This window comes from Lepus europaeus, chromosome 23 (genome assembly GCF_033115175.1).
Source record: "Lepus europaeus isolate LE1 chromosome 23, mLepTim1.pri, whole genome shotgun sequence".
NCBI lineage: Eukaryota > Metazoa > Chordata > Mammalia > Lagomorpha > Leporidae > Lepus > Lepus europaeus.
In genome coordinates, this window is record NC_084849.1 from 4,728,966 (window position 1) to 4,755,339 (window position 26,374).

At 60.3% G+C, this 26,374-nt stretch overlaps 1 protein-coding gene across 4 annotated transcripts in view; it reads left to right on the forward strand.

Moving 5' to 3' along the window:
• The first annotated feature begins 2,885 nt into the window (after positions 1-2,885).
• The window catches only part of DHX37 (DEAH-box helicase 37), a 30,431-nt gene continuing 6,942 nt past the window's right edge, over positions 2,886-26,374 (forward strand). Inside the window, exons 1-16 of one of the 4 annotated variants that reach the window (XM_062181956.1) lie at positions 2,886-3,082; positions 5,100-5,266; positions 7,004-7,116; positions 9,725-10,064; positions 12,166-12,314; positions 14,147-14,239; positions 16,519-16,615; positions 17,144-17,257; positions 18,748-18,864; positions 19,253-19,367; positions 20,235-20,330; positions 20,512-20,597; positions 21,034-21,178; positions 21,704-21,780; positions 21,965-22,197; positions 23,387-23,498. In XM_062181956.1, coding sequence (XP_062037940.1) covers positions 2,977-3,082; positions 5,100-5,266; positions 7,004-7,116; positions 9,725-10,064; positions 12,166-12,314; positions 14,147-14,239; positions 16,519-16,615; positions 17,144-17,257; positions 18,748-18,864; positions 19,253-19,367; positions 20,235-20,330; positions 20,512-20,597; positions 21,034-21,178; positions 21,704-21,780; positions 21,965-22,197; positions 23,387-23,498 — 2,160 coding nt within the window. In that variant the 5' untranslated portion in view covers positions 2,886-2,976. The remainder of the gene's footprint in view (positions 3,083-5,099; positions 5,267-7,003; positions 7,117-9,724; positions 10,065-12,165; positions 12,315-14,146; positions 14,240-16,518; positions 16,616-17,143; positions 17,258-18,747; positions 18,865-19,252; positions 19,368-20,234; positions 20,331-20,511; positions 20,598-21,033; positions 21,179-21,703; positions 21,781-21,964; positions 22,198-23,386; positions 23,499-26,374) is intronic. The other 3 variants (XM_062181958.1, XM_062181957.1, XM_062181959.1) reach the window with 3 other exon arrangements.

Consider the following 26,374-nt stretch of genomic DNA (forward strand, 5'->3'; position numbering starts at 1 on the left):
CCATATGGGATGCTGGTGCTTCGGGCCAGGGCTTTAACCCGCTGCACCGCTGCGCCACAGCACCGGCCCCTATAATTCTTTATTTACTTATTTATAGTGAATCTGACTCAGGCTGGGTCCGAGTCCTGGTGCTCCGGTCCCCGCTGAGTTCAGTGTTAGGTTTTTCTGAACAACTTCTAAAAAGCGAGCCCAGTGGTGTGAACGGTGTCGGATTCGCTGCCAGTGCCACCAGGCCCTCTCTTGCCTCACTCTTGGGTACCGTGTTTTGCCGGCTCCTGGATGTTTGTTTCTGTGCAGTTAAAATGGTTTTCCCCCTGAGTTTGTCTCCTGTCCGTTTATTTCATAGACTCAATTATCAAACCTTTACAGGGTAGAAACTTTCCCTCCCCTAGACAACCAGAAAAGTAAAACTTAAGTTTTGCTAACCCAAAGAATGAACTATTTTGTCTTTAAATTTGCAACCTCTGGATTCCCCATCAGGTTTCCATAGATTCCCTGGCCCTGGGTGTACCCCTCTGGAACTGCCTGTTCGCGTCCTTTGACTAATTTTTTTGGTGGTGTTTGTCTTCAGTGAATTTTGAGGTGGTAGAACAGAACCTACAGAAAATACAAAAAAATCATGCGGCAGCTCTCTAGGAGTTTTCACAATACCCGGCACCCTGGGTCAGGGTCGTTATTAGCAGGAAGCTGCAACGGGAAAAGGTTCAAACCCAGCTATTCCCATCAGCGGGGACACGGGCATCCTAATGGCCAGGTCGGAGGACCACTCCCAGCTTCGTAGCTTTTACAACTTTGAAGGGTGGGTGTTTGGCCTGGCGGCTAAGACGCTCCCATCCCATATTGGAGTGCCTGGCTTCAGTGTCTTGCTCCTAATTCCAGCATTCCTGGGAGGCAGCAGGGGGCGGCTCAAGTAATTGGGTCCTTGACACCCACCTGAGAGACCGGGATGGCGTTCCCAGCTCCAGGCTTTGGCCCGTTAGTGGGCATGTGGCGAGCTTTCTCTTTCTTCTGCCTCTCAAATAATTAATTTAGAAAACTAAACATTGAATCTTAAAAATATATACTATACCTCTCATTTATTTAAACACATTTACAGAGTATCACTATTATAATAAGAAACACATTCTATGAAAATACAAGTTTTTTTAAGATTTATTTTTCATTTACTTGACATAGTTACAAATAGAGGTAAAGTCAGGCAGAGAGAAAGCGAGCTCTTCCATCTGCTGGTTCACTCCACAGATGACTGCAACGGCCAGAGCCAGGAGCCAGAAGCTGCTTCCCGGCCTCCTGCCATGGGTGCAGAGGCCTAAAGGACGTGGGCCGTCTTCTGCTGCTTTCCCAGGTGCATTAACAGGGAGCTGGATCCTACGCGAAGCAGCCAGGACTTGAACCGGCGCCCATGTGGGATCCCGGCACTGTAGGCCAGAGCTTTAACCTGCCAGAGTGCCAGCCCTGAAAATACAGCTTTGATGTACTAATTATACCTCTTAAAAATCCATTAAAATGAATATCTTCTAAACTCATTTCTAAAAATATATACTTCTTTAAAATGCTCATATGTGTAGTATGTAAATTCTGACATGCAACACCTGAAAGTTTGTTTTGGTTTTGATTTGGGATTTTCTGCATGGGAAGAATTTATCTAAATTCAGTCACACTTTTTTTTTTTTTAAGATTTATTAATTTGAATGGCAGAGTTACAGAGAGAGAGGGGAGGAAAGAGAGCATCTTCCTGCACTGATTCACTCCCACATGGCTGCAAAGGTCAAGACTGAGCCAGGTGGCAGCCAGAAGGCTGGGACTGTCTGGATCTCCCACGCGGGTGCAGGGGCCCAAGCACTGGCGCCGCCCCGGGCTCTCCCAGCACATCAGCAGGGAGCTGGAAGTGGGGCCGCCGGGACACCCACCTGCCTCCCCTGCGGTGCCACGAGCCAGCCCCTCACTCCTTCTTCTGGGTTCTCCATGTTTTTCATGGGCCAGGTTTTAAAGTAACTTTGTCCTTCCTAATAAATGAGTTTACCATCGGGTTCTCCTTTTTCCCGTTGATGTGGTATCAGCACAGAACACACTGGGGTAGGCCAGTCACGATTCCAAGAAGAGGAAGACATTCCCTTCTCCGTGCCCTGTCCTTTCTAGAACGTCGAAATCACTGCCAGCCAGCGTCTCCGTGATGACTATGGTGCGATCTACGTGTTTTCTCTGAATGCATTGATGTTCTGACGGAGAACAGTGGTCCGGGGTGACTCCTGTGCCCAGGAGGGCGCCGCGGTCCCGGGGAGCCGGTGCTCGCCGGTGCTCGCGTGCGCAGGGCTGACGTGGAGCAGGGGCGGGTGGAAGGCGGTGGACTAGCGGCTCCCTGCAGTCTGCCCCGGCTCTCCGAAGGGCACTGGAGTGACCGGGTCCCTGCAGGAGTCAGGAAAGATGGGTGCGCAGAGGAGGGCGGGGGCCGTTCCTCCTAGGGGCGGGGCTCAATTTTAACACTCGCTAGGGCAAAATGGCACAGTATTAGCGGATCACTCGGATGTGGAGTCTCGGGGCCCGCAGCGTGAGAACAGCTCGGGACGCAAGCCCTCCAGCCTGGGGGGCCCGCAGCGCCTCGCCCCCGCCTCCAAGTGTGCCCCGCGCCGCCCTCCCCGCAGGCCCCGCCCTCCCCGCAGGCCCCGCCCACCCACACTGCCCCGCCTTCCGCATGGTCTCGCCGCAGCCCCGCCCAAGGCCTGGCCCCGCCCAGCCCCGTCTGTCCCCGCCCGCCCCCGCACGGCCCCGCCCACCTCGCCTGGCCGCGCCCCCGCCCTGGCCTGGCCCCGCCTTTCCGCATGGTTTCGCTGCAGCCCCGCCCCTCAGCGGTCCCGTGAGTTGCAGCTATCGCGAGAGCACAACCCGGAAGTCTCACGTCCTGAGCCGGTGGCCGGGGAACCCACGTGTAGAGGGCTTGGGGTCGCGGTCCGCGGAGGCTAGCCGGCCGGAGGCGCGATGGGGAAGCTGCGCCGGCGGTATAACGTCAAGGGGCGGCAGCAGGCGGCCCCCGGCCCCTCGAAGAGCGCCCCCGAGCCGCCTCCCGTGCGGCTGGAACTGGAGGGTGAGGCTCCCGGCGCGGGGCGGGGCCGGGCTGGGCTTTCGGGCTGCCGGGGGGGCTTTTTGGGGTGGACAGCACCCGGCGCTTCTCTCTGTGGCAGCGCGGAGGATTTGGCCAGAAGACGGGGGCGGTTCCGTGCCTTTCCGTGGCCCCTGGCCTGGTGTTTCCGGCGCGGGCTGAGGGTCCTGGGCCCCGGGGGCAGCCTGCCCCCCGCACCTGCGGGAGGAGACGGGCGAGGCAGCCAGGCGCAGCCCCCGGAACGCGGTGTGGACGAGGGGCTGCAGCGTGGCGCCGAGGAGGGGTCGGCCGGGGCTCCCGGGGCGACCCCAGGGAGAACGTGTCGCCGGAGGCCACAGCTGCAGAGAGGACGGGGCTCCTGGGCGCGAGCGGGGCCGGTGGGCGCCTGTTGCCCGAGGTGCTCCGAGCTGCTCGTGCAGGTGGAGACGCGTGTTTCGGAGCCGGCTGTGTATACGTAGTGTTTGTTTTCAGTCCGAAGCTGGGATTGGCTCGCTGAGGGCTCCTGGGAGGGCGGGACAGGAGGACCCCTGGGCCCAACACAGGGGACATTGGCCACAGGGAGGGGTCTGGACCTCCTCAGAAGCTGCGTGGTTGGCCGGACTTGGGACAGGTCACCGACGTCTTGTCCCTCAGCTTTCACTCTGTAAAGTGGAACCACTGGCCGTCCTGCCTGCTGTCGGCGCAGGTGGTACACAGGGAAGCTGCCGCGGAAGGTCAGGGCTCTGGAGGCCCGATGCCTGCGACAGCAGCAGTCAGCCCCTCTCAGGGCCGCAGACCTCCAGGCTGGCGTCGGACCTGCCGCAGGGGCACCGAGCTCTCCTGGACCCGGAGGCTTGGGGAGTGTTGTCTCCGTGTATCCCTGTCTTCCCGGGAGCGGGAGGGGCCTGGGGAGAACCTTCCTGACCCGTCCAACCCCACGCACTCCCCGCGATTCACTGGGGTTTGTCCCCCGTGTTTTTCTGCAACACTGTGGTTCTAGGACTTTTTGGTCTTGAAGTGTGTTAAAAGTTGAACACCCCCACCGGTATTGGCCATAATAGAAATTAAAGTGGAGACAGTTTGGAAACGCAAGAAAGCGCCCCTGTGTGGGGGCCTGGCTTTGGTTTGTAGATTCTGGGGGTTTTGCCTTTCGTTTTGCTTGAGAACTACAGTGTGGCTATAGCTAGTATGGCTCAAAAGTGTCTCGTTCTTAATTAGTCACGGACCCTCTCCTGAGAGGTGACAAAGGATCAGGCACTGCCTGTACGGGAACCCGGCGTCTGACGTAAGCCAGGAAGAAGCTCGCCCAAGGAGAGTACTAGAAGTGGACTTCTCTCAAATGGCGCCGATTGTGGGCTTGCACACTGCTGTGTCTGGAGTTGGTGAGCCTGGTGGCCAGCGTTGTGGCACAGCAGGTTACACCATCACTTGTGATGCCAGCACTGGAGCGCCGATTTGAGTCCTGGCTGTTCGATTTCCAGTCCAGCTCCCTGCTAATGTCTCTCTCTCTGCCTTTCAAATAAATTAAGCTTTAAAAAAAAAAAAGAAGAAGAAGACTCAAACTCAATTCTGTATACTCTCTCAAATTTTTAAAAATTCTTATGTATTTATATTGAGAGTCAGGGAGACAGAGATTTCCTACCGCTGGTTCACTCCCATACGTGCACAGCATCTGAAGCCAAGAGCCAGGAATTCAGTCTGGGCTCCCACGTGAGTGGCAGGGATTCAAGTACTTGAGCCATTGCCTGCCACCTCCCTGGGTGTGCATAAGCAAGAAGCTGCAAACGGAGTGGAGCCAGGACTTGAACCCAGGCACCTCCAGGGGCACCGAAAGCCCCCTCCCCCACCTTGACGAGAGCATCCTGTGTTCTTAGGAAAGTCCTTCAGCCCTCAGTTCCCGGGGGTCTCTGGGACGCCTGTGAGTGGGACAGGTCCGTGGTGGGGTCGGGTGGGGGCAGAGCGCCCCGCGGGAAGATGGCCCCAGACTTCTCGGGCTGCGCACAAGGCGATGGTGTCTTTGCAGACAAGGGCACGTTGAAAGGCGTGGATGAGAGCAACGCGCTTGTCCTGCCCGGGAGGAAGAAGAAGAAGACCAGAGCCCCGCCCCCGCGGAAGGAGAGGAAGCCGCTGAGCAGGAAGGAGAGGAAGGCCCTGCAGAGGGTCCTGGAGCAGAAGGAGAAGAAGAGCCAGGTGGGCCCCCCCCCCCCCCCCCCCGCCACGGTCTCTGCGTGGGCCCATCTGTAGAACTGGAATGAGGGGAGTGCTCTCTGCCTGGTGCTGTGCGGGAGCCACAGGCGTCTGTCGCGCCCTGGAAGCATGGCTGTGTGAGAGGAGCTGGGTTTTTAGTCCGAGTCCCTGTGTGTGGTGTGCTCAGGAGCCGGGTGTCTTACTACATCTCCTCCCGCAGCTCTCCTGTGATGCGGGAGCACGCTGCTAGGAGCCGGGTGTCTCCCTGTGTCTCTCACTGCGTCTCCCTGTGATGCGGGAGCACGCTGCTAGGAGCCGGGTGTCTCCCTGCGTCTCCCTGTGATGTGGGAGCACACTGCTAGGAGCCAGTGTCTCCCGGTGATGCGGGAGCACACTGCTAGGAGCCAGTGTCTCCCTGTGATGAGGGAGCACACTGCTAGGAGCCGGGTGTCTCCCTGCGTCTCCCTGTGATGCAGGAGCTCGCTGCTAGGAGCCGGATGTCTCCCTGTGTCTCCCTGTGATGAGGGAGCACACTGCTAGGAGCCGGGTGTCTCCCTGCGTCTCCCTGTGATGCAGGAGCTCGCTGCTAGGAGCCGGGTGTCTCCCTGTGTCTCCCTGTGATGTGGGAGCACGCTGCTTCCAGGCTTCCTGTACGTCAGCATCTGCTGGGTCAGTTCTGCCTCAGTTCTGCAGGTTTTAAAACTTGGGGGTGCAGCTGGCAGCTGAGAGAGGGCCGGAGAGGTTGCTGTCCAGGCCATGATGACAACAGTTGTGGCCCAACCCTGAAGGTCGGCCGTGTCATGGCCAGGGCTGTGGTACAGGGGCCGGGAGGTCAGCGTTGACTGTGGCCGGGCCTGTGCCCTCGGTGCTGGGCGGTTTTATTTTGTGTGAGTTATTTGTTTGAAAGGCAGAGTTACAGAGAAAGAGGGAGAGATGAGAGAGAGAGAGAGAGAGAGAGATCTTCCATTTGCTGGTTCACTCCCCATGTGGCTGCAAGTGCCAGCGCTGGGCCAGACTGAAGCCAGGAGCCCAGAGCTGAGTTTGAGTCTCCCGCGTGGGTGGCCGGGGCACCAGCAGGGAGCTGGAACGGCGTCTTCACCGGCATGCCACCTGCCCACCCGAGTGTGTCCTAAGCACTGGTCAGTATGTGTCCCTGTTCCCGAGCCCTGTAATTGTGAAGTGCGCATGTGGACACTTTGAAGAACGGGGGGAGGGGCCAGGCGTCAGCACAGCTGGTTAAGCTGCTGTGGGGACATCCGCATCCCACACAGGAGGGAGCTGGTCCACTTCCAGGCCAGCTCCTGGCCCCCTGTCCTCTGGGAGACAGGGTGGCGTTCTTGACTTCAGCCTAGCCCAGCTCCAGCTGTTACAGGTATCGGGGGATGAACCAGCGATGGAAGGTCTGTCTCTTCACGCTGCATTTGAAATAAGTAAATCAATCCGTCTTAAAAACTAAGAGGAGTGTTTCACTGGGGTGGAAGATCCCGCCGGCCCTCGCCCCTCCTACTGCGTTAATGCCAGGCAGGTTGGGGCCAGCTTGCCTCCACCAGCAGCCTGGGCCCGGCTCCACGCGGTGTCCTGCTGGTGGGCGTGTGGGTAGTCGGTGCCCCAGGGAGCTGACCCAGGAGCACCGTGAAGCCCTGGCGGGGAAGGTGTGCAGGTGTGCGCGCGCTGAGATTGTTTAGAGTCACCGAGGAGCGGTCCCGAGGCCAGGTGTCCGACACGCGTGTCCTTTCCCAGCGAGCGGAGCTGCTGCAGAAGCTGAGCGCGGTGCAGGCGTCCGAGGCCGAGATGAAGCTGTTCTACACCACGTCCAAGCTGGGCACCGGGGAGCGCTTGTACCTCCGCAGAGAGTGAGTGGTGGGCTGAGGGCGGGGGGAGGGAGGGAGAGGGCGTGTACCTCCGCAGAGAGTGAGTGGTGGGCTGAGGGTGGGGGGAGGGCAGGGGGCGTGTACCTCCGCAGAGAGTGAGTGGTGGGCTGAGGGTGGGGGGAGGGAGGGAGAGGGCATGTACCTCCGCAGAGAGCGAAGGTCACTACCGGGTGGGGGGCATGTACCTCCGCAGAGAGTGAGTGGTGGGCCCAGCTGGGGGAGGGAGGGAGAGGGCGTGTACCTCCGCAGAGAGCGAAGGTCACTACCGGGTGGGGGGGCATGTACCTCCGCAGAGAGTGAGTGGTGGGCCCAGCTGGGGGAGGGGTGTGTACCTCCGCAGAGAGTGAGCGGCCGCTGCCCCTTTGGGTGGGGGCAGGGGAGGGCCGGCGTGTGAGGTGGTCCCAGCACTGGATGCCTCCTCCAGTGAGAGGCACCATGGCTGCTGCTCCTGTCCTGCAGCTCGCAGGTCAGCAGAGTGTCCTGTTCCCAACAGAGTCGCCCTGTGTGGCTTTGGGTGGCCATGAATTTTGAGAGACACTGTTCAACCCAGTACAGCCAGCACTTAACAATTTGGAGATTTTGCATAAAATCTAGTTCCCATCTCTGGTCTTTTTAAGAAATTTTTTTAAAGATATATTTGAGGGGCCAGTGCTGTGGTTCAGAGGGTAAACACCCTGGTCTGAGGCGCCGGCATCCCATGTGGGCGCCAGTTTGAGACCCAGCTGCTCCACTTCCAATCCAGCTCTCTGCTGTGGCCTGAGAAAGCAGTGGAAGATGGCCCAGGTCCTTGGGCCCCTGTACCCACGTGGGAGACCCAGAGGAAGCTCCTGGCTCCTGGCTTCAGATTGGCGCAGCTCCGGCAGTTGCAGCCAATTGGGGAGTGAACCAGCAGATGGAAGACCTCTCTCTCTCTCTACCTTTCCTTCTGTGTAACTCTGTCTTTCAAATAAATAAATCTTTAAAAAAGAGAGAGAGATGTATTTGAAAGACGGGGTGACAGGGAGAGGCGGAGAGGTCTTCCATCGCTGGTTAACTCCTTGAATGGCCACAGCAGCCGGGGAGCTGGGCCAGGCTGAAGCCAGATGCCTGCGGCTCCATCCATGTCTCCCACATGGGAAACGGGCCCATGCATCAACAGGGAGTGGTATCAGCGTGGAGCAGCCGGGACGCCACCTGGCGCTCTGATGTGGGATGCCCGCCTCGTGGTGGTGACTTAACGTACTACTCCACAATGCCGGTCCCCCACCTCCTGGTGTTGGGCAGCTGGACAGTTCCGATGCTCCACTCCTGCGGGCAGCGAACCCTTAGACGAGTCTGGGTGCCCCTCCTGCCCCTCTCATTCACCCCTGGCTTCCTCTCTTTTTCCAAGATGGATTGGTTGATCTGAGAGAGAGGGAGCAGGGTTGATTTGAGATAGGGAGAGCCTCCATCCACTGGTTCACTCTGCAGATGGCTGCAGCAGGGCTGGGCCAGGCGCCTGGAACTCCATCTGTGTCTCCCACATGGATAGCAGGGCCCCAGGCACTTGGGCCACCACCTGCTGCTTTTCTAGCACATCAGCAAGAAGCTGATTGGAAACTGAGCATCTGGGACTCGAACTAGCTCTCCAGTGTGGGATGCCAGCGTTGTAACCAGCTGCTTAACCTACTGTGCCGTGATGCTCACCTCTGCTCTGTTGATTGGTATTAGTCCTGGCCATCCTGTCTTGTCCAGTTAGCAACTGTTTACCAAGGACAAACTGTCACAGGCTGTCCCCTAGGCCCTGAGGACAGAGCAGTACCCCAGGACAATGCCTCCCCTATGTCACCGTGGGTCACAGGCTGTCCCCTAGGCCCTGAGGACAGAGCAGTACCCCAGGACAATGCCTCCCCTCTGTCACCGTGGGTCACAGGCTGTCCCCTAGGCCCTGAGGACAGAGCAGTACCCAAGGACAATGCCTCCCCTATGTCACCGTGGGTCACAGGCAGTGAACTCACGGGTATAGGGTGATTTCAAAAGTGTGTGGAAAATTGAATTAAAATATAACAGTTTTAAAGGCACACCTAGCCTCAGTAGTTGACACCCACGTCCCACGGAGCACTTGGGTGCAAGTCCCAGCTCCACGCGCCTTGTTTAACTTCCTGCTGATGTGCACCCTGGGAGGATGGCTCAAGTCCCTGGGTCCCTGCCACCCATGCAGGAGACCGGGATGGAGCTCCCAGCTCCTGGCTGAGGTCCGTCGGAGCCACTACAGGCATGTGCGGAGTGAACCAGCAGATGGAAGCTCTCTGTCAAAAACATTTTATTTGGGTACAGAAATGTTTGAAATGCGTGAACTTTGTGAAGACTCTGCTTGTATCCCGCGTGTGAAGGGGGGTGGTGTTCCAGGCTGTGCTGTCAGGAACAGCGTCCCCACAGGCACCTTCAAGCAGAGCTGAGTGGGGAAGAGGTTGTCTGCAAGATGGGTGTTTGGGGTGTGAGCAGTGAGTGCAAAGGCCCCGTGGTAGGAAGGGGCGTGCCCTGTGAGTCCTGACCTCAGGTGAGGGTCCGGCAGCCTGGAGCTGCCCTGGGTTTCCTGAGGCCTGCACAGGTGACCTCTTCGCCGTCCCAGCAGGAAGTCCGACGAGGCAGCAGCCCAGGGTCAGAAGATCAGCAGCCTCGGTGGGGCCCACCGGAAGCGCCGTCGCCAGCCGTCGGCAGAGGAGGGATCTGCTTCCTCGGCGTCCTCAGCGGAGTCTGAGCCTGACGAGGCCCCGGCCTCTGAGCTGCCTAGTGCAGAGACAGTGGCAGTGCCTCTGACGCCAGCTTTGCCAGGGCCCAAGGACCAGAGCCTGGCACCCCCCTGCCAGCCCACTGCGTCCGGGACCCCTGCTCCTGCAGCCGCGGCGCTGCCCAGGCCGCCGGCGAAGCCCGCTGTGTTCGTCCCCGTGCACCGCTCCCCTGAGATGCAGGTTTGCCACCGCAGCGTTTGGGATTGATAATGGAGGGGTGAGGGTGAGGGCGAGGGCGTGAAGTGCAGCAGGCCGCGTCCTTCCGTTGGGCAGTAGTGTCTCTGCGCCTGCCCGGGACGGGGCGGGGCTGGACAAGCCTGCTGAGCTGCAGCAGGCCCCACACGCACACTGCCAGGGCTGCCTGCTCTGGTGGGTTGGCTTTCCCACCAGCACTGTTGCCCACTCCGCCTGGCACAGCTGCTCACTGATCCGGATCAGAGGCGGAGCTCTGGGATCAAATGGCCCCAAACCCAGAGCCGGTCCTGCCACTCTCCAGGTCACTTCCTGGGCCTCACTGCCTTCATCTGGGAGGGCTTGGTGGGTGTGAAGGCCACGCCCCTGCAGGACTCAAACCCCAGAGGCAGAGTCTGTGTTTCCCCAGTGACGTTGGGCACGCACTGGGAGGCCTGGCCCACCCCAGGCAGTGGTTGTTCGTGTCTGTCTGCTGTCTCCGCTGAGCGTGTGCTGCACGTCAGCCCCTGAGCTGGGCACAGGCAGGGCAGTGATCTGCTCCCTGCAGGGCTGACGGTCCAGCAGGAAAGGTGAGAGCTGCCGACCTTGCAGGAGCCAGGCAGCCGCGGGGCCAACCGTCTCTGTCTAGGAAGTACATGGGCAAAGGCCCTGAGGCTCGAGGGTCGCTGGGTCCCCGGAGTGTTTCACGCTGTGAAGTGAGTTGTGGACAGTTAGGTGGGATGTGACTAGCCTGTTTTTCTTTTAGGGTAAAAGGATAGAAAATATCAGGGCATTGTTCCTAATAAGAACAGGTGTTGGTCATGGGATTGTAATTCCAGTTCTGTGTGCATTTGTGTGCTTATAAAATACTCAGCAGCTCAGATGACAGCCTGACGTGTGACCCCAAAGTGGCAGTGGCTTCACCCGCAGGTTGCTGCCAGGTGGTGAGCCCAGGTGGTTGGGGTGTCTCCCCATCCGGCGTCCGGCCGTCCCCTGGGGCTTCTGCACCTGCTTCTCTTGTTCCAAGCCTGGTCGGAAGCCGGGTGCTGCCTGTGTCTGCCCGTCCCTGTACACGGTCTCGCGGTGGCCTTGACGTTGCGGTTGGTGCTAGTGTTGCTCAGCCTGGTGTTTGCAGGCTCTCCGTGTGGATGTGAGTCTTGGGGCCCCATTTCCACCTGCCACTGGCGAGCTCCCTGTTGAGGAATCTGAGTTGAGTATTTTCTCTTGTGGCCGCTTGAGTTGTTTGGCCTTTGGTGTTGCCTTTGCTGCTCTTCTGAATATTCTTGTTTGTTTGTTTTAAGTTTCATTTATTTATTTATTTATTTGAAAGCCAGAGTTGCAGAGAGGGAGGTGAGAGGCAGAGAGAGGTCTTCCTTCCACCTCTTCACTGCCCAAATGGCCTCAACGGCCGGGCCTGGGCCAGGTCAAAGCCAGGAGCCTGGAACTCCACCCAGGTTTGCCACGTGGGGCAGGGGCCCAGGCTCTGGGGCCTCTTCAGTGCCTTAGCGGAAGCTGAGTTGGAAGTGCAGCAGGCAGGAGTTGAACCTTTCGAGTGCTTGCAGGCTGCAGCTCACAGCTGGCACTGGGCCACCCGCCCACCAGTCTTCCCCTCCTCCGTAGGAAAATATTGTCGTGCTGGTGTGTGCACACAGGGGTGAGAAGTGTTTCCAGAAAGTTCCTCTGGATCTAGGGGGATGTGCACGTGTGTGTGCGGGGACCCGTGAGGGTCTAGAGGAAGCACCCAGGGGAGGAGCTGCCAGGTCACCTGTCCTTGACTTTGCTCAGGTGTGCCCCAGCTGTTTACGGAGGCTGTCGTGCTGTGGGTTGAGGCTCCCACCAGCAGCAGCAGGGAGCTCCCCGTCTCAGAGGGGCCAGGCTGCTCTGCCGCAACCTGGCTGTGCAAGGACGTGAGGCCCATAAGGCGCAGTCTCTGTCTCTGCCTCCCTGGGCCATGCGTGGCTCCTTGTCCCCCTCCCAGCTGTCACTGCACATGACTCAGCCGCCCCTCCACGGAGACCACAGTGCCCCACGTGGTGCTGCTGGGTGTGAGTGTGGCCCCACCTCTGGGCCGCCCTCCGTGCCTTCCACGACGGCCCCTGTCTGTCCCCAGGAGGAGCGGCTCAAGCTCCCTATTCTCTCTGAAGAGCAAGTGATCATGGAGGCAGTGGCCGAGCACCCCATCGTCATCGTGTGCGGCGAGACCGGCAGTGGGAAGACGACACAGGTGCCCCAGTTCCTGTACGAAGCAGGCTACAGCAGGTAGGGGCGGGTGCAGGGGTCCCTGCAGTCTCTCGGCCACTGTGGAGTGCGGTCCCCAAAAGTTGCTGAGTGCCTGGACCGCTGGGGCTCTGATCCTGGCCCTGCCGCTTCCATGCTGTGTGACCCAGGCGAGTTACTCTCCGAGCCACAGTGTCCTCGGGTGGAGCTGGGGTGACACGAGCGCCGACGTCACGGGCTGTCAGGATGAGAGGGGACCTGCAGAAGACACTGCGTGAACAGCCCTGGCACCGCGAGTGCCGTCTGCATTAGCGTCCCCCTTTGGAGCCACGCGTGTCTCGCCAGGTCCAGACAGCCTGGGGTCACACCGTGGCTTTTTGATTGGTCAGCAGACAGGCACAGTCAGCAAAGGGCGTGGGAGTGTGGGGCAGGGCACAGGGAGACCAGGCCCCACACACAGGTGTGACGACGTGTGACGTGGCACCTGCTGGGGGAGCTCACTGGAGACTCGGGCCCACTCTGCCTGGCAGTAACCAGATCCCTCCACCCAGGGGGAAGCCACCCCATCTGCCCTGCAGCCCAGGCACCGCGAGCCCCCACCCCTTGGCCAGTCCTTGGGTCTGGAGGAGCTGTGCTCCATGGGGCAGGCCCCACACCCACAGCCCACACTGCCCCCGCCAGGCCTCTTCCCTCCAGCAGCTGCCTGGTGTCCTTGGGCCAGGCTGTGCCAGGCTCTTCTAGGTGTCAAAGGTCCCGGCCCTGGGAGTGTCCGCTGGGAGCCAGACTCAGTACCACAGACCCGCCGTGTGGTGACCCTGGTGGGGCAGGCGCTGGTCACCTCTCCTGGACTGTCCTCATGTATAAAGCGGGGCCGTGCCGTCAACCTCAGGAGACGGGCGTTGCGGGGCCAACAGTGACTAGGACGGTGCACAGGCAAGGCCGCGCCAGAGAGGCAAAGGCAGCGCCGGTCAGGTTTATGGTTAAGGCTCATTCATTTTTCTGATTCAACTCTGACATGGTTCCAATGCCAAAGGCCGCAGCCTCGGTTCCGGGAGGGCGCCACTCTCCCCCCAGCTCGCAGCTAATCCATTTCTTACACGTCCTTCAGAGATATTCTGTGCAAGTAGATTCTTCTTCCTCTTACCCAGAAATAATGCTGTCCGCTAGCTAACTTTTTTTCTGCTAAACTTTTTATTTACATTTTTTAAATTTACTTGAAAGACATGGGAAGAGAGAAAAAGCAAGAGATCTTCATCCACTGGTTCACTCCTCAGATGGCCACAACAGCTGGGGCTGGGCCAGGCCAAAGGCAGGAGCCAGGAACTCCAACGAGTGCCAGGCAGGGCCCAAGTAGCCGAGCCATTAGCTGCTGCCTCCTGCTGTGCCGCAGGGCCGAGCCCCCAGAGGCACCTGAGCCACTGTACCAGTGCCTGCCTCCAGCTTTTTCCTGGGGAGGGATTTTGGATTGGTGGAAAAGCGGCAAGATAATCCAGCAAGTCGCGGTGTGCTGCCCCTTTGCCCTCGTGCACGCGCCGTGTGGAGCGTCAGCGTCTGTCACGCCGAGGAACCAGCACTGCTGCTCTTGGACTTCTCCAGCTCCAGCCTTGTGTTCAGGACACGGGCCCAGCCCGACACTGCGTTCTGTGCCCCTGGCTTTGCGCCTGACGACATGCCCTGGAAATGCTTCCCAGCCGTCCACCAAGACCAGCCTCGCTCCCATGGCCGCTGCCGCGTGCTGCCTGCCTGGTTCACAGGCTGCCGCCTGTGCTGAGCAGTGCTGCCGGGCACTGCTCCATGCGACCGTGGCCGGGTGAGGCCAGGCGTGAGTCTTAGTGGGGCCGTCACTGCTGATGCGCTGTGTTCTCTTTCCCCAGCGACGACGGCATCATCGGCGTCACCGAGCCCCGCCGAGTGGCTGCCATGGCCATGTCCCAGAGGGTGGCCAAGGAGATGAATCTGTCGCAGCGGTGAGGCCCTGCTTCCTGGGGGAGGCGTCGGGGGCTGGTACCGTGGCCCTGCCCAGAGGGGGCTGGCCCGACCTAGCTGAGCACAGGGTTGTGGGCCCCCATTCACGTGGGGAGCAGAGTGGGAGTTGTCGCCAGAGTCGTCTCACAGAGGGCGTGTGCATGATGGATGGGGGACCAGCCGGGCCGCCACAGTCACATACCCAGGGACAAGTGGCACAGACATGCACCTGAGATGGGGCCAGTGGGCGGATGTGGCCAGCAGCGGTGAGCACTCGGGTTCCGGAGTGCGGGCTGCGCCCTGCGGTGAGCACAGGACGTGGCTGTGGGAGCAGCGAGCAGAGCAAGCAGGGGCTCGCGCACAGCTGTGGGGATGCGCTACAGCGCAGGCGCCTGGACCTCAGCCGCACCCCAGGCTCTGGTGGTCAAGGTCCCTCGCCCAGTGTGGGCCGTGGTTCAGGAGCCACAAGAGCATGCAGTGGTGCTCACTAAGCAGCGCCTCCTGTGTGCAGGCCCATGCCGGGCACTCAGGGCCTGCGTCCACCGTGGGGCGGGCTGCTGCTGTTGTGTGCTGGGTGCCCTCAGCCCTGGGAGGCAGCCACTGCCTGGTTCCTGCGGATTCTTCTAGAGGATTCTGTCTGCGGTGTCGCTCACCTGTATGTTAATGGTGGCATCCCGTACACACCACTCTATATCTTACCCATTTCAACTTTTTATTATAGAAACAGGTTTTTTTGAAGAAACAGTAAGGAAATTTTTAAATTTTTATTTATTTGTAAAGCAGAGCATCAGAGAGACAGAGATCTCTCATCTAGTGGCTCACTCCCCCAAGTGCCCACAACAGCCAGGCTGGGCCAGGCCAAAGCCAGCAGCCAGGAGCTCAGCCTGGGTCTCCCACGTGTGTAGCAGGGGCCCAGGCACTCAAGCTGTCCCCTCTGCCCCCGGGCGCCTGTTTCTAGGAGGCTGGCTAGGACGGATTGGCTGAGTCCCTGGTGCATGGGTGTCCCCAGTGGTGGCTTAACCTGCACCAGTGCCCTCCTTATTGTAAAATTTTTAAGTTTATTGTAAAAGTTTCAGGTATATGCAGAAGTTGGGAAAGTAGTTGAATGGGGCCCATGCTGCCAAGACCCCAGTTTCAGGAGCTGAGCTCGGGGCCAGCCTGCTCCACCGGCGCCTCTCTTCTGTGAGAAGCAGGCGTTGGGTGTCGTATTCTGCCTTCAAGATTTCACTGTGTAGGCTGCAAAAAGAGACTTTGAGACATGCCTCCCCCCTCCTTTGTTTTTTTTTTTTTTTTTTTAAGATTTATTTATTTATTTGTAAGGCAGAGTTGCAGAGACAGAAGCAGATACAGAGAGAGAGAGAGAGAGAGAGAGAGAGAGAGAGAGAGCTTCCATTCACTGGTTCACTCCCCAGATGGCCACAATGGCCAAGGCTGGGCCAGGCCAAAGCCAGTACCCTGGAACTCTACCTGGGTCTCCCACGGTGGGTGGCAGAGGCCCATATACTTGGGCCATCTTCCACTGTCTTCCCAGATGCATTTGCAGGGAGCTGGATCAGCTGGGGCCAGCATTGTAGCAAACCGGGTAAAGCCATTGCCTGCAGTGCCAGCATCCCATATGGGTGCCGATCCTGGCTGCTCCACTTCTGTTCCAGCTCCCTGCCAATGAGCCTAGGAAACCAGTGGAAGATGGTCCAAGTGCTTGGACCCCTGCATGCACATGGGAGACCTGGAAGGAGCTCTGGCTCCTGAGTTTGGCCTGGACTAGCCTGGGCATTGCGGCTATTTGGGGAGTGAACCAGCAGATGGAAGACCTCTCTCTCTCTCTCTGTCTCTGTCTCTCTCTCTCTCTCTCTCTCTGTAACTCTTTCAAATAAATAAAATAATTTTTTTTTTTTAAAAATGGAGCAGCTGAGACTTGAACCAGTGCTCATGTAGGATGCCAGTGTTGCAGGTGGCAGCTTAACCCTCTGTGCCATGACACCAGCCCCAACACGGTGCCCGTGGTCACTGGGAACTGAGCCCTGAGCCCTGAGCCCCCACATCCCTGTGTCCCCACAAGCTTGCTCCCAGGGAGTGTCCAGATGATGGGACACGGGGACCTCCTATGGGTTCCTTCTTGCCAAACACGGGTTTTGGAAAGGCAGAACAGGTTGGGGAGAGGGCTGAGGTTGGTTCTGGGTAGCTGGTGGGTGCTGCCCTCCTCTCGACCCCTTGGAGCAGCCCAGGCAGCGGCAGGCATGTGCGTCACCTCCCTGAGCTGGAGCCTGCCTGTTCCCCTCAGGGTCGTCTCCTACCAGATCCGGTACGAAGGGAACGTGACCGAAGAGACGAGGATCAAGTTCATGACGGACGGGGTGTTGCTCAAGGAAATCCAGAAGGTGGGCTGCCTGTTCTGTCTCACAGAGCAAGGCCCGTGACCGTGTCCTCTCAGGGCCTTCCTGGTCTGGATGCAGCTGTGAACAGGTGGCTCTGGGTCCCAGGCACAGTGCCCAGCCTGGTACCTTCCGCCCCCGCCCTGGAAGCCTGTGTTCCGGGGGCATGAGATCGGCAGGGTGGCCGGCAGAGCCCAGGTGGGGAGCTGCTGTCTGCTCCTGGGGCTGGTGATGTCCCCAGCTCCTCCCCTCCCTTTCCTGTCGGCCTCTGCGTCTGGTAGGTCAGCCCGGGGGACCAGTGGCTGCCTGGTGCTTGTCTGTTCTCTGCCAGCCTTGGCTCTGTGCTGCCCTGTCCAGGTTTTAATTGACATTGAGACCGCCCCAAGACCTCAGGGTGTGGACCTTTGTCCCCATCTCCCAGATAAGGAAACCGAGGCCTGGGGAGGTGGGAGAAGCTATTGCAGGGCTCCTGGAGCTCTGGGGTACAAAGCAGCTGTGGCGGCCCAGGCCTCACCTCCCGGCCTCCCTGCCCAGGACTTCCTGCTGCTGAAATACAAGGTGGTGATCATCGATGAGGCCCACGAGAGGAGCGTGTACACCGACATCCTCATCGGCCTGCTGTCCCGCATCGTGTCCCTGCGGGCAAAGGTAGCACAGGAGGCGGGGTGGGACGGGGCAGGGTGGGGTGGTCGAACCCCAAGGCTGAGGACCCCACTGTGCCATCAGGAGCTGGGCCCCCTTGCCCACGCCTGTGTGTACCCTGCACTGCTGCCGTAAGCAGGTCTCGTGGAGTGACTCATCCCCTCGTCCCACCCCCTCCCACAAGGGCCTGGGTCCAGCCTCCTACTCTCTGTCCTCCTGCTCTCTGTCCAAAGCAAGAGGCCCCAGCCAGGAGCCAGGGCTCACCGGCCCCTACTGGAGCTGGCCTCACGAGGCCTCCTGGTCTTTGACTCTGCAGAGCAAGTGGGGCTGCCTGGGCCCTGAGATGGGCTCCCCAGGACCAGCCGTGACCTCCCCCCATCCCCTGCCCTGGCCGAGATGAGGCAGAAGTGGACAGTGGAGGCGTCCCCACCCTCCCAAGGGTCAGCTCCTTGGAGAACGGCCCGTGCCCTGCGGGTACCTCGTCCCTCGCCATGTCAAGGCCCCAGAAACCAACAGCGACAAAGACCTTGTCTTATTCTGCTGGTGCCCGTCCTCCCAGGGCTCCCGCTGCAGCCTGGGTGGCAGGGAGTCAGCTGACTGGCACGGGGGACCTCAAAGCAGAGGTGGCCTTTGGTGGATGGCAGAAGGTGTGGGAAAGCGCACACGTGTGTCCAGCCTGCAGGCCGGGTCAGGCCCTGCCGAGGCACCCGCAGACGAGACTCAAACTTCAGTAGCTGTGTAGCAGGCTGGCCTCAGGTGCTTCACTCTGGTGGCCTGCAGACGATGTTGTCAAGATCCAGACGGCCCCGGCAGGAAAAGGGCCGCCCACCCCTGGAGCAGAGGGCAGCGGCACAGAGGCCCTGGACTGCGTCTGAGTGTGCGGTTTTTATTCGTGACAAGCTTTTTCAAGATCGCTCACATCCCACGTAACAGCCGTTTCCAGGGTGTGGCTCCGTGGCCTCTGGGACCCTCAGCTGTGTAGCCCTGGCCAGTCAGCTTCAGAGCGTTTCATCACTCTTCCCCGGGAGGAAACCAGGACCCTCAGCTGCCGCCCACATTCTCACCTCTCGTCTGCTGTCTGCAGGCCTGTCTCTTCTGTGTGCACTTGGCTCTGAGGCTGCAAACCTGCTGACTGCTCTGCCCCTGCCCCTGCCCCTGCCTCTGGGCTCCGGGGTTCAGTAGCAGCTGAAGACAGCAAGGGCTCAAGAGCAGAGCCCCCCTGGGCTGTGTCAGGGACTGTCTGGGGGTGACAGCCAGGGCCCCCAGCCACACGCATCTCCTCCCTGAACCTCAGACACACAGTGACGGCATCCGGTGGGAGCTGTCAGTGGCTGTGCCCGCCTGACGCTGGGGCGCGCTGCTGCCCTGGGAGAGGCAGGGCCCACTGTGGGTTCCCACCCACCAGGGGGTCCTTGGGAACCTGGGGGGCTGGGGAACAGTGGGGAGGGCACAGCACGTTTCTGCGGCTGCAGGCATGCCTGCACCTGAGTCGCCAGGCCTGTCCCCCACAGAGGCACCTGCCGCTGAGGCTGCTCATCATGTCGGCCACGCTGCGGGTAGAGGACTTCACCCAGAACCAGCGGCTCTTCGCCCAGCCGCCCCCCGTCATCAAGGTAATTCCTGGGGCCTCTGAGCCTCACCAGGGGGAGGAGGCTCCTGATGGACCTCACCTTGTCACGCGGACAGGTATGCGTTTATAGGCTGTGGCCCAGGTCAGGGATCCAGCTCCCTGTTGGTGCGCCTGGGAAGGCAGCCATGGACGCCACCCACATGGGACACCAGGATGGAGTTCCTGCCTCTGGGCTTCAGCCTGGGCCAGCCCAGCCATTGTTGCCATTCGGGGAGTGAACTAGCGGATGGAGATCTCTGTCTCTCCCTCCCTCTCTAACTCTGCCCATCAAATAAGTAATAAACACACTTTCAAAAACACAAGTAGCAAGATCAGGGGAGAGGGGGGTACTCCTGGCTGCAGCACCCCCACGCCTTCTCTGGCCCCTGCAGGTGGAGTCCCGGCAGTTCCCGGTGACGGTGCATTTTAACAAGAGGACCCCACTGGAAGACTACAGTGGCGAGTGCTTCCGGAAGGTGTGCAAGATCCACCGGATGTTGCCTGCAGGTGGGCCTGGCGGGGGCTGAGGCCCAGGCTCTCGGCCCCTCCCTGAGGGGTTTGTAACACTCTCCCATCCTTGCCGTGCCCGTTTCTTCTCTGTTCTGGAGTGTTCGCAGCACCTGCCCGGCCTCTTTCTGCCCAGAATAGTGCGAGCCTCCCGTGTGGACTGGAGCAGGCAGCTGAGGGCTAGGTTTGTGTCCACTCTGATGGCAGAGCAGTCCATGGGCACAGGCAGGTGCCCACGCACGGTCCAGGGGAAGGGCTGTGTCCTCTTAGCTGGTGTTACCAAACTGGCGTGTCCTTGACTGGGAGGATAGCGTGGATTGACATCAAAAGGAAACCATGGTCCTGGGCACTGGCGCCACTTAGCACACACACAGCCCCCAAACCCAGCAGCTGCGGTAGTTGTGGTCACTTCTCACCAGAGACTCTGGTCTTCCAAAGCTGGGCTCCAGGATGTTTCCCCCTGCTGCAAGGGCCGAGAGTGGCAGGAATGCTTCCAGCACACGTGAGACCCCATGTCCCCTGCTCACTGTGCAAGGCCTCCTAGGGTGCACGGCCCCTGTCTGGAGACTCTGGGCTGGTGGCGAGGAGACACGGGCTGTACCAGGTGCTCGGCAGCAAGGAGCCTCCCCTCAGCCTGGGGTCTGAACACATGCGCAGGTTCCCGTGTGAGACCTGTGGCCAGTCCTCGTGGATCCGTGCTGAGGAGTGGCACCATGGGGTCTCACGGCACCTCCATCGGGGTGACTCGTCCGCCCATGACTGTGCCGTCTGGCTCCCTGGAGCCCTGTGTCTCGGTGCTGGTTGCTAAGGAAGGAAGTGTTTGCTGAGTGACTGATGGGTGACACCGGGGCCCGGCTCTTCCCACAGGTGGCATCCTGGTGTTCCTGACAGGGCAGGCCGAGGTGCACGCTCTGTGCCGCAGGCTCAGGAAGGCCTTCCCACCTGCCAGGCCCCAGGCCAGAGGTAACCAGGGTGCACATGCTCAGCCCCCCACTGCCCCCGGCTGGGGCTCAGCCGGCTGCCCCGCCTCTCCCTCTCTGAATTAAGTGGTCGCGGGCAGTGGCCTTGCTGGGTGACAAGGAGCAAAGCGCTCTGCCCTGCCCTGGCCACAGGTGTCTCTCTCCCCACCTCCCCTCATTTGCAGAAAAGGAAGACGAGAAAGACTCGGCGGAAGAAATGCGGAAGTTCAAGAAGTCGCGGGCAAGGACGAGAAAGGCTCAGGCTGGCTCGGTAGGCTGGGGTGTGCTGGGGGCTCGGGCTGCAGGGCTGCAGTGTCCAGCCTGGTGGCCGCCAGCCCACCCTGGATTGGAGTGAAACGGGAAATCCTGTCTCGGTGCGCCACGTGGAGCTGCTGGGCCCCGGGCACCCCGAGCAGGGCCTGTGTGGATCCCCTGCTGCGGAGTGGGGGCAGAGCGTGCTGGGGGGGCTCCCCCAGGTGGCGGCATGGACTCCCCGCTTGCTCTCACCTGTTGCACTTCAGTGTGGAGAGCAGCCCCAGGAGGTGAATCCTGGAACTGTCTCCAGTTCTTGGGTGAGGAAACATATGTTTAGTGGCCGCCCGAGGGTCCCGGGGCCCACGGGGTGCGTGGGCTTGCTTGTGCTGTGCACAACGCCATCCACAGCAGGGCACCCACAGCCCATGCTCTTTGTGTCTCGTTGAGTGTAGACACTGCCCCCGATCAACCTGGATAACTACTCGGTGTTGCCGGCGGGCGAGGGCGATGAGGACCGGGAGGCAGAGATGGACGACGAGGAGGCGGCCCTGGGCTCCGACCTCGATCTGGACTTGGGGGATGACGAGGCCGACGGAGGTGCGTCCCACTCTCAACCTCATTCAGGTCCTTCATTCTGCAAGTGTGTGGAGCCCCTGCTGAGAGACAGCTACAAAGAACCCAAAGTCCCACCCTTGGGTCCACGTGTGAGCCGCAGGAGAGCTGGCCTTGCTGGCTTCTCTGTCCACGCTGTACCCTGAGCTCCTAAGACTGCCTGGTGCGTGGGGGCTTCAATTCTGGTGGTGTTGAGTGTCACGGGGTCACCAGGCCCAGGGCCCACTCTGTTGTGTGAACACAGGCTTCAGGAGTGGCCGGGGGTGCCTGGCCTAGGGCTGTGTGGGGCACCCCACAGGCTGACCCCAACTTCTTCAAGGGGACCAGTCTGGGAGAAGGGAATCCCAGTGGCAGCTGTGACGGGAGAACCCTTGGGAGGCTCTCACTGGTCCCCAGGCTTTGCCTGCCCGCCTCGCCCATCTCACAGCTGAGCCCCTGGCAGCAGGGCTGGTGGAGGGCGCTGGGTGGTCTGTCCCGTCCAGGGCTGTCGGCAGCCTCTGCTTCCTGCAGGCGAGCAGCCGGACCCCTCCCTCCCCCTCCACGTGCTCCCGCTCTACTCGCTGCTGGCCCCAGAGAAGCAGGCGCAGGTAACGGTGCTTCCGGGCGTGGGGGCAGAGGCGAGCGGGTGCTGAAGTTGAGGGTTCTGAGAGGACACTGGGGCCTTGGAGAGGAGCTTAGTGGCCCGGGGGGGATGGATTTGGCCTCCCACCCCCAGCCAGGCCCACTTCTCTCTGATGGAAAGAAACCTGATCTCCCCCCCAACAACACTAGGTCTTCAGGCCACCCCCAGAGGGCACTCGGCTGTGTGTGGTGGCCACCAACGTGGCCGAGACGTCCCTCACCATCCCCGGCATCAAGTACGTGGTGGACTGCGGCAAGGTCAAGAAGCGCTACTATGATCGTGTCACGGGTGTGTCCTCCTTCCGTGTCACCTGGATCTCCCAGGCGTCGGCCGACCAGCGGGCAGGCCGGGCGGGCCGGACAGAGCCCGGCCACTGCTACAGGTGAGCCTCCGGGTTCCTGTGCAGCCACCACTGAGGGTGAGGAGAGGCGCTATCCCTCCTCCATCTACAGGGCCCCCTTTCTTGCCAGATTTCAGGTGCTCACTTTGTCCCTTGTTCCACTGCTGAACTCAGCCCCTAGTCTGTTTGTTTGTTTGTTTTTAAATTCATGTATTTGAAAGAGTTACAGTGAGAAGGAGAGAAAGAGAGATCTTCCATCTGATGGTTCACTCCCCAAATGGCTGCTGTAGCCAAGGCCATGAGCCTGGATCTCCATCCTGGTCTCCTGTGTGGGTGTGGCAGGGACCCTGGCACTTACTGGCTGCTGGCGCCCAGGGTACCTCAGCAGGAAGTGGAGTAGGTGGGTCTCTAACCAGCACGGCTGGCTCCTCTCCTGCACAACACTCAGCTCAGCTGTTTGTCTTTCTGTCGTTGATGTGTGAACCTGTCTGTGTGATCTGGGTGTCAGCCTTGTCAGACGTGTCCTTGGTCAGTAAGTTTTCCACGTTTGCGTGCTGCTGTTTGTGGTAGCTTTCTTGCTCTTCTTTCTTTCTTTTTTTTTTTTGACAGGCAGAGTGGACAGTAAGAGAGAGAGAGAGACAGAGAGAAAGGTCTTCCTTTGCCGTTGGTTCACCCTCCAATGGCCGCCGCGGCTGGCGCGCTACGGCCGGCGCACCGCGCTGATCCAATGGCAGGAGCCAGGTGCCTATCCTGGTCTCCCATGGGGTGCAGGACCCAAGCACTTGGGCCATCCTCCTCTGCACTCCCGGGCCACAGCAGAGAGCTGGCCTGGAAGAGGGGCAGCCGGGACAGAACCGGCACCCCGACCGGGACTAGAACCCGGTGTGCCGGCGCCGCAAGGCGGAGGATTAGCCTGTTGAGCCACGGCGCCGGCTCTTCTTTCTAACCTTGTTTTAAATGACAAAAGCTGAAAGTTTAGAAAATATATCAAGAACATGGGTCAGAAGCAAGCGTAGTTAAAGTTGGCCCAGCGCGGCCCCTGCGGCCGGCCCCATCGTAAGCCGTCTGTGTGTAGTGTCTGCTCCCAGGGAGGCTGCTGTTGTCCCATTGCGCAGGTGAGGGAGGTGAGGCAGGAAGAGGTGCTCGCCTTGCCTGGCCCACGGCTGGGCAGGGCTGGCTGGCGGCTGGCGTGGCTGAGCTGGCTCTCCCTGTGCTGCCTCTCCCTGCCCAGGCTGTATTCGTCTGCAGTGTTTGGTGACTTCGAGCAGTTTCCTCCTCCAGAAATCACCCGGAGGCCCGTGGAAGACCTGGTCCTGCAGATGAAGGCGCTGAGCATAGAGAAGGTGAGTCACGGCCCTGCATGGCCCGGGGCCCAGGAGCTGCTGCCCTGTGCCAGCGGTGCCTGGCAGGGGTCTCCTGTGACTGCCCCCCCGTGCTGCAGCCCCTTTGGGCTCCCTGGGGACAGAGCAGCACGGCCTGCACACTGACCTCAGCGGGCTGTCCCCAGGCTCTTCCCCAGTCCTGCAGGTGGAGGGGTGGGATCCTCACCCATCCCCAGGATGGGGGGTCCAGGCAGAGTGCCCCGACCACACTGGCAGGTGCCAGGTGCCATGCAGGTCAGCGCAGTCCGCCTCCCCGCCCTGCATGTGGGCAGCCCCCACCTAGCAGCTAAGGAGGCTGAGCAGGGAGGTTGAAGGTCTCTGGACAGGGATACACGGCGGGTGAGGGAAGGAAGCCAGTGCCGGGGACACACGGCAGGTGGGGGTGGAAGCCAGTGCCGGGGACACACGGCGGGTGAGGGAAGGAAGCCAGTGCCGGGCACACACGGCGGGTGGGGGCGGAAGCCAGTGCCGGGGACACACGGCGGGTGGGGGCGGAAGCCAGTGCCGGGGACACACGGCGGGTGGGGGCGGAAGCCAGTGCCGGGGACACACGGCGGGTGGGGGCGGAAGCCAGTGCCGGGGACACACGGCGGGTGGGGGCGGAAGCCAGTGCCGGGGACACACGGCGGGTGGGGGCGGAAGCCAGTGCCGGGGACACACGGCGGGTGGGGGCGGAAGCCAGTGCCGGGGACACACGGCGGGTGGGGGCGGAAGCCAGTGCCGGGGACACACGGCGGGTGGGGGCGGAAGCCAGTGCCGGGGACACACGGCGGGTGGGGGCGGAAGCCAGTGCCGGGGACACACGGCGGGTGAGGGAAGGAAGCCAGTGCCGGGGACACACGGCGGGTGGGGGTGGAAGCCAGTGGCTTCAGTTGCTGTTAAAGATGTGTCCTCATTGCCGTTCCTGGCGTGAGCCTGAGCACTCAGTCCCAGGAGCTGAGCGCCGGGGAGAGCAGAGGCTGCCCTCATCCGCTAGCTGGGGCTTTTGTTACTGGTTCTTCCCCAGACTTTGTTTTTGTTGAAAGATAGAATTATTTTTTGAAAAGCAGGTAGAGCTTGCGTCCTCTGGTTCACTCCCCAAATGGCTCCAGTGGCTCCAATGGCCAGACTGAAGCCAGGAGCCTGGAACTCCGTCCAGGTCTCAGGACTCTGGCTGGCACAGCTGTGGGATGGGATGCCAGCATCACAGGCGGCAGCTTGGCCTGCGGGGCCCAAATTCCAGCATTTACAGTACAGCGAATCTCGGTGGCTTGCTTGCTTTCTTTTAAAAAAAAAAAAAAAAAGATTAATTTATTTGAAAGAGTTACAGAGAGGTAGAGACAGAGAGAAAGGTCTTCCATCCGCTGATTCCTCCAGATGGCCACAATGGCCAGAGCTGAGCCGATCCAAAGCCAGGAGCCAGGAGCTCCTTCCGAGTCTGCCACATGGGTGCAGGAGCCTAAGGACTTGGGCCATCCTCTACTGCTTTCCCAGGCCATAGCAGAGAGCTGGATCGGAAGAGGAGCAGCCGGGACTAGAACCAGCACCCATATGGGATGCCGGCGCTTCAGGCCAGGGCGTTAACCCTCTGAGCCACAGCGCTGGCCCCTGTGGCTTGCTTTCTAATGTGGAATGTTTTGTATTCCTTTTGGGGCTTAAATTTTTTTTTTTGACCAAATGAAAATAGCCACAGTATATTGGGTGCCGAGGAAATGCTGACACCTCGCCTGTGTGACCTTCAGGCTGTGGTCAGCAGCCCTGGGAGGGAGCTACCAGGACTCTCACCCCCATTTCACAGACAGGAAGCTGAGGCAGAGATGGGCCCAGCGTGGGTCACAAGGCTGGGAAGGTCAGGCAGGGCCTGGAGCCGAGGGCCTGACAACGCTCACTTCTCCAGCGGCCTCTGCCACTCCCCTTGCTCATTTTTTTCTCTTTCTTTTTAACGCTTATTTGGAAGGCAGAGTTACAGGGAGAGAGAAGAGATCCTCCATCTACTGGTTCACTCCCCAAACGGCTGCCACAGCCAGGGCTGGGACAGGCTAGAGCCAGTAGCCAGCAGCTTCTTCCAGGTCTCCCATGTGGGTGCAGGGACCCAAGGACTTAGGCCACCTTCTGCTGCTTTGCCAGGCACATTAGCAGGGAGCTGGATTGGAAGTGGAGCAGCCAGGATTTGAACCAGGGCCTTATGGGATACTGGGGTTGCAGGCCATGGCTTCACCCGCAACGCCGCAGCATCAGCCCCTCCCCTTGCTCTTGAGTCAAACCTAAGTCCTCACTGGGCCCCTGCACCTTCCTGCCAGGCCTCATTTCCCAGCATGCACTTCCCTGCCCCACGTGTCTTCATGCGGCTGACTCCTTCCTGTTAGGTTCCACTCCTACTCACTCTTCCTCTAAAACAGCTGTGTTGAGACACGATCCACATGGCCACAGTTGACCCTCCAAGGTGGACATTCCGGGGGGTATTAGTTCCCAGACCCGTGCAGCCTGTGTATACCATGGGGCCTTTGTGACTAGCTTCTCTCTGGTTCACCCGTGCCATAGCAGGTGTAAGCGCCATGCCCCTCTGTGTGGGAAGCCCCCTCTGCTGCCCATGCGTCCTCAGTCCCCAGACACTGGGGTTTCCACTGCGGGCTGCTGGGAGCATGCGTGGACGGCTGTCTCCTTGAATGCCCCTGCTCAGTTGGTCCATCTCTAAGGTGCCGCGTCTGAGAGCCGGGTGCTCTGTCCACTTGTTGTGTTGCTGAGTGCACCCTCTCCTGCCCCACTGTTCCCGTCATGGCCCCCTGCTGCCCGGGGCCTCCTGCTCCAATGAGTGTGGTGTGCAGGCAGACGAAGCCCTGTCTTGTGTGTGCTGTCTC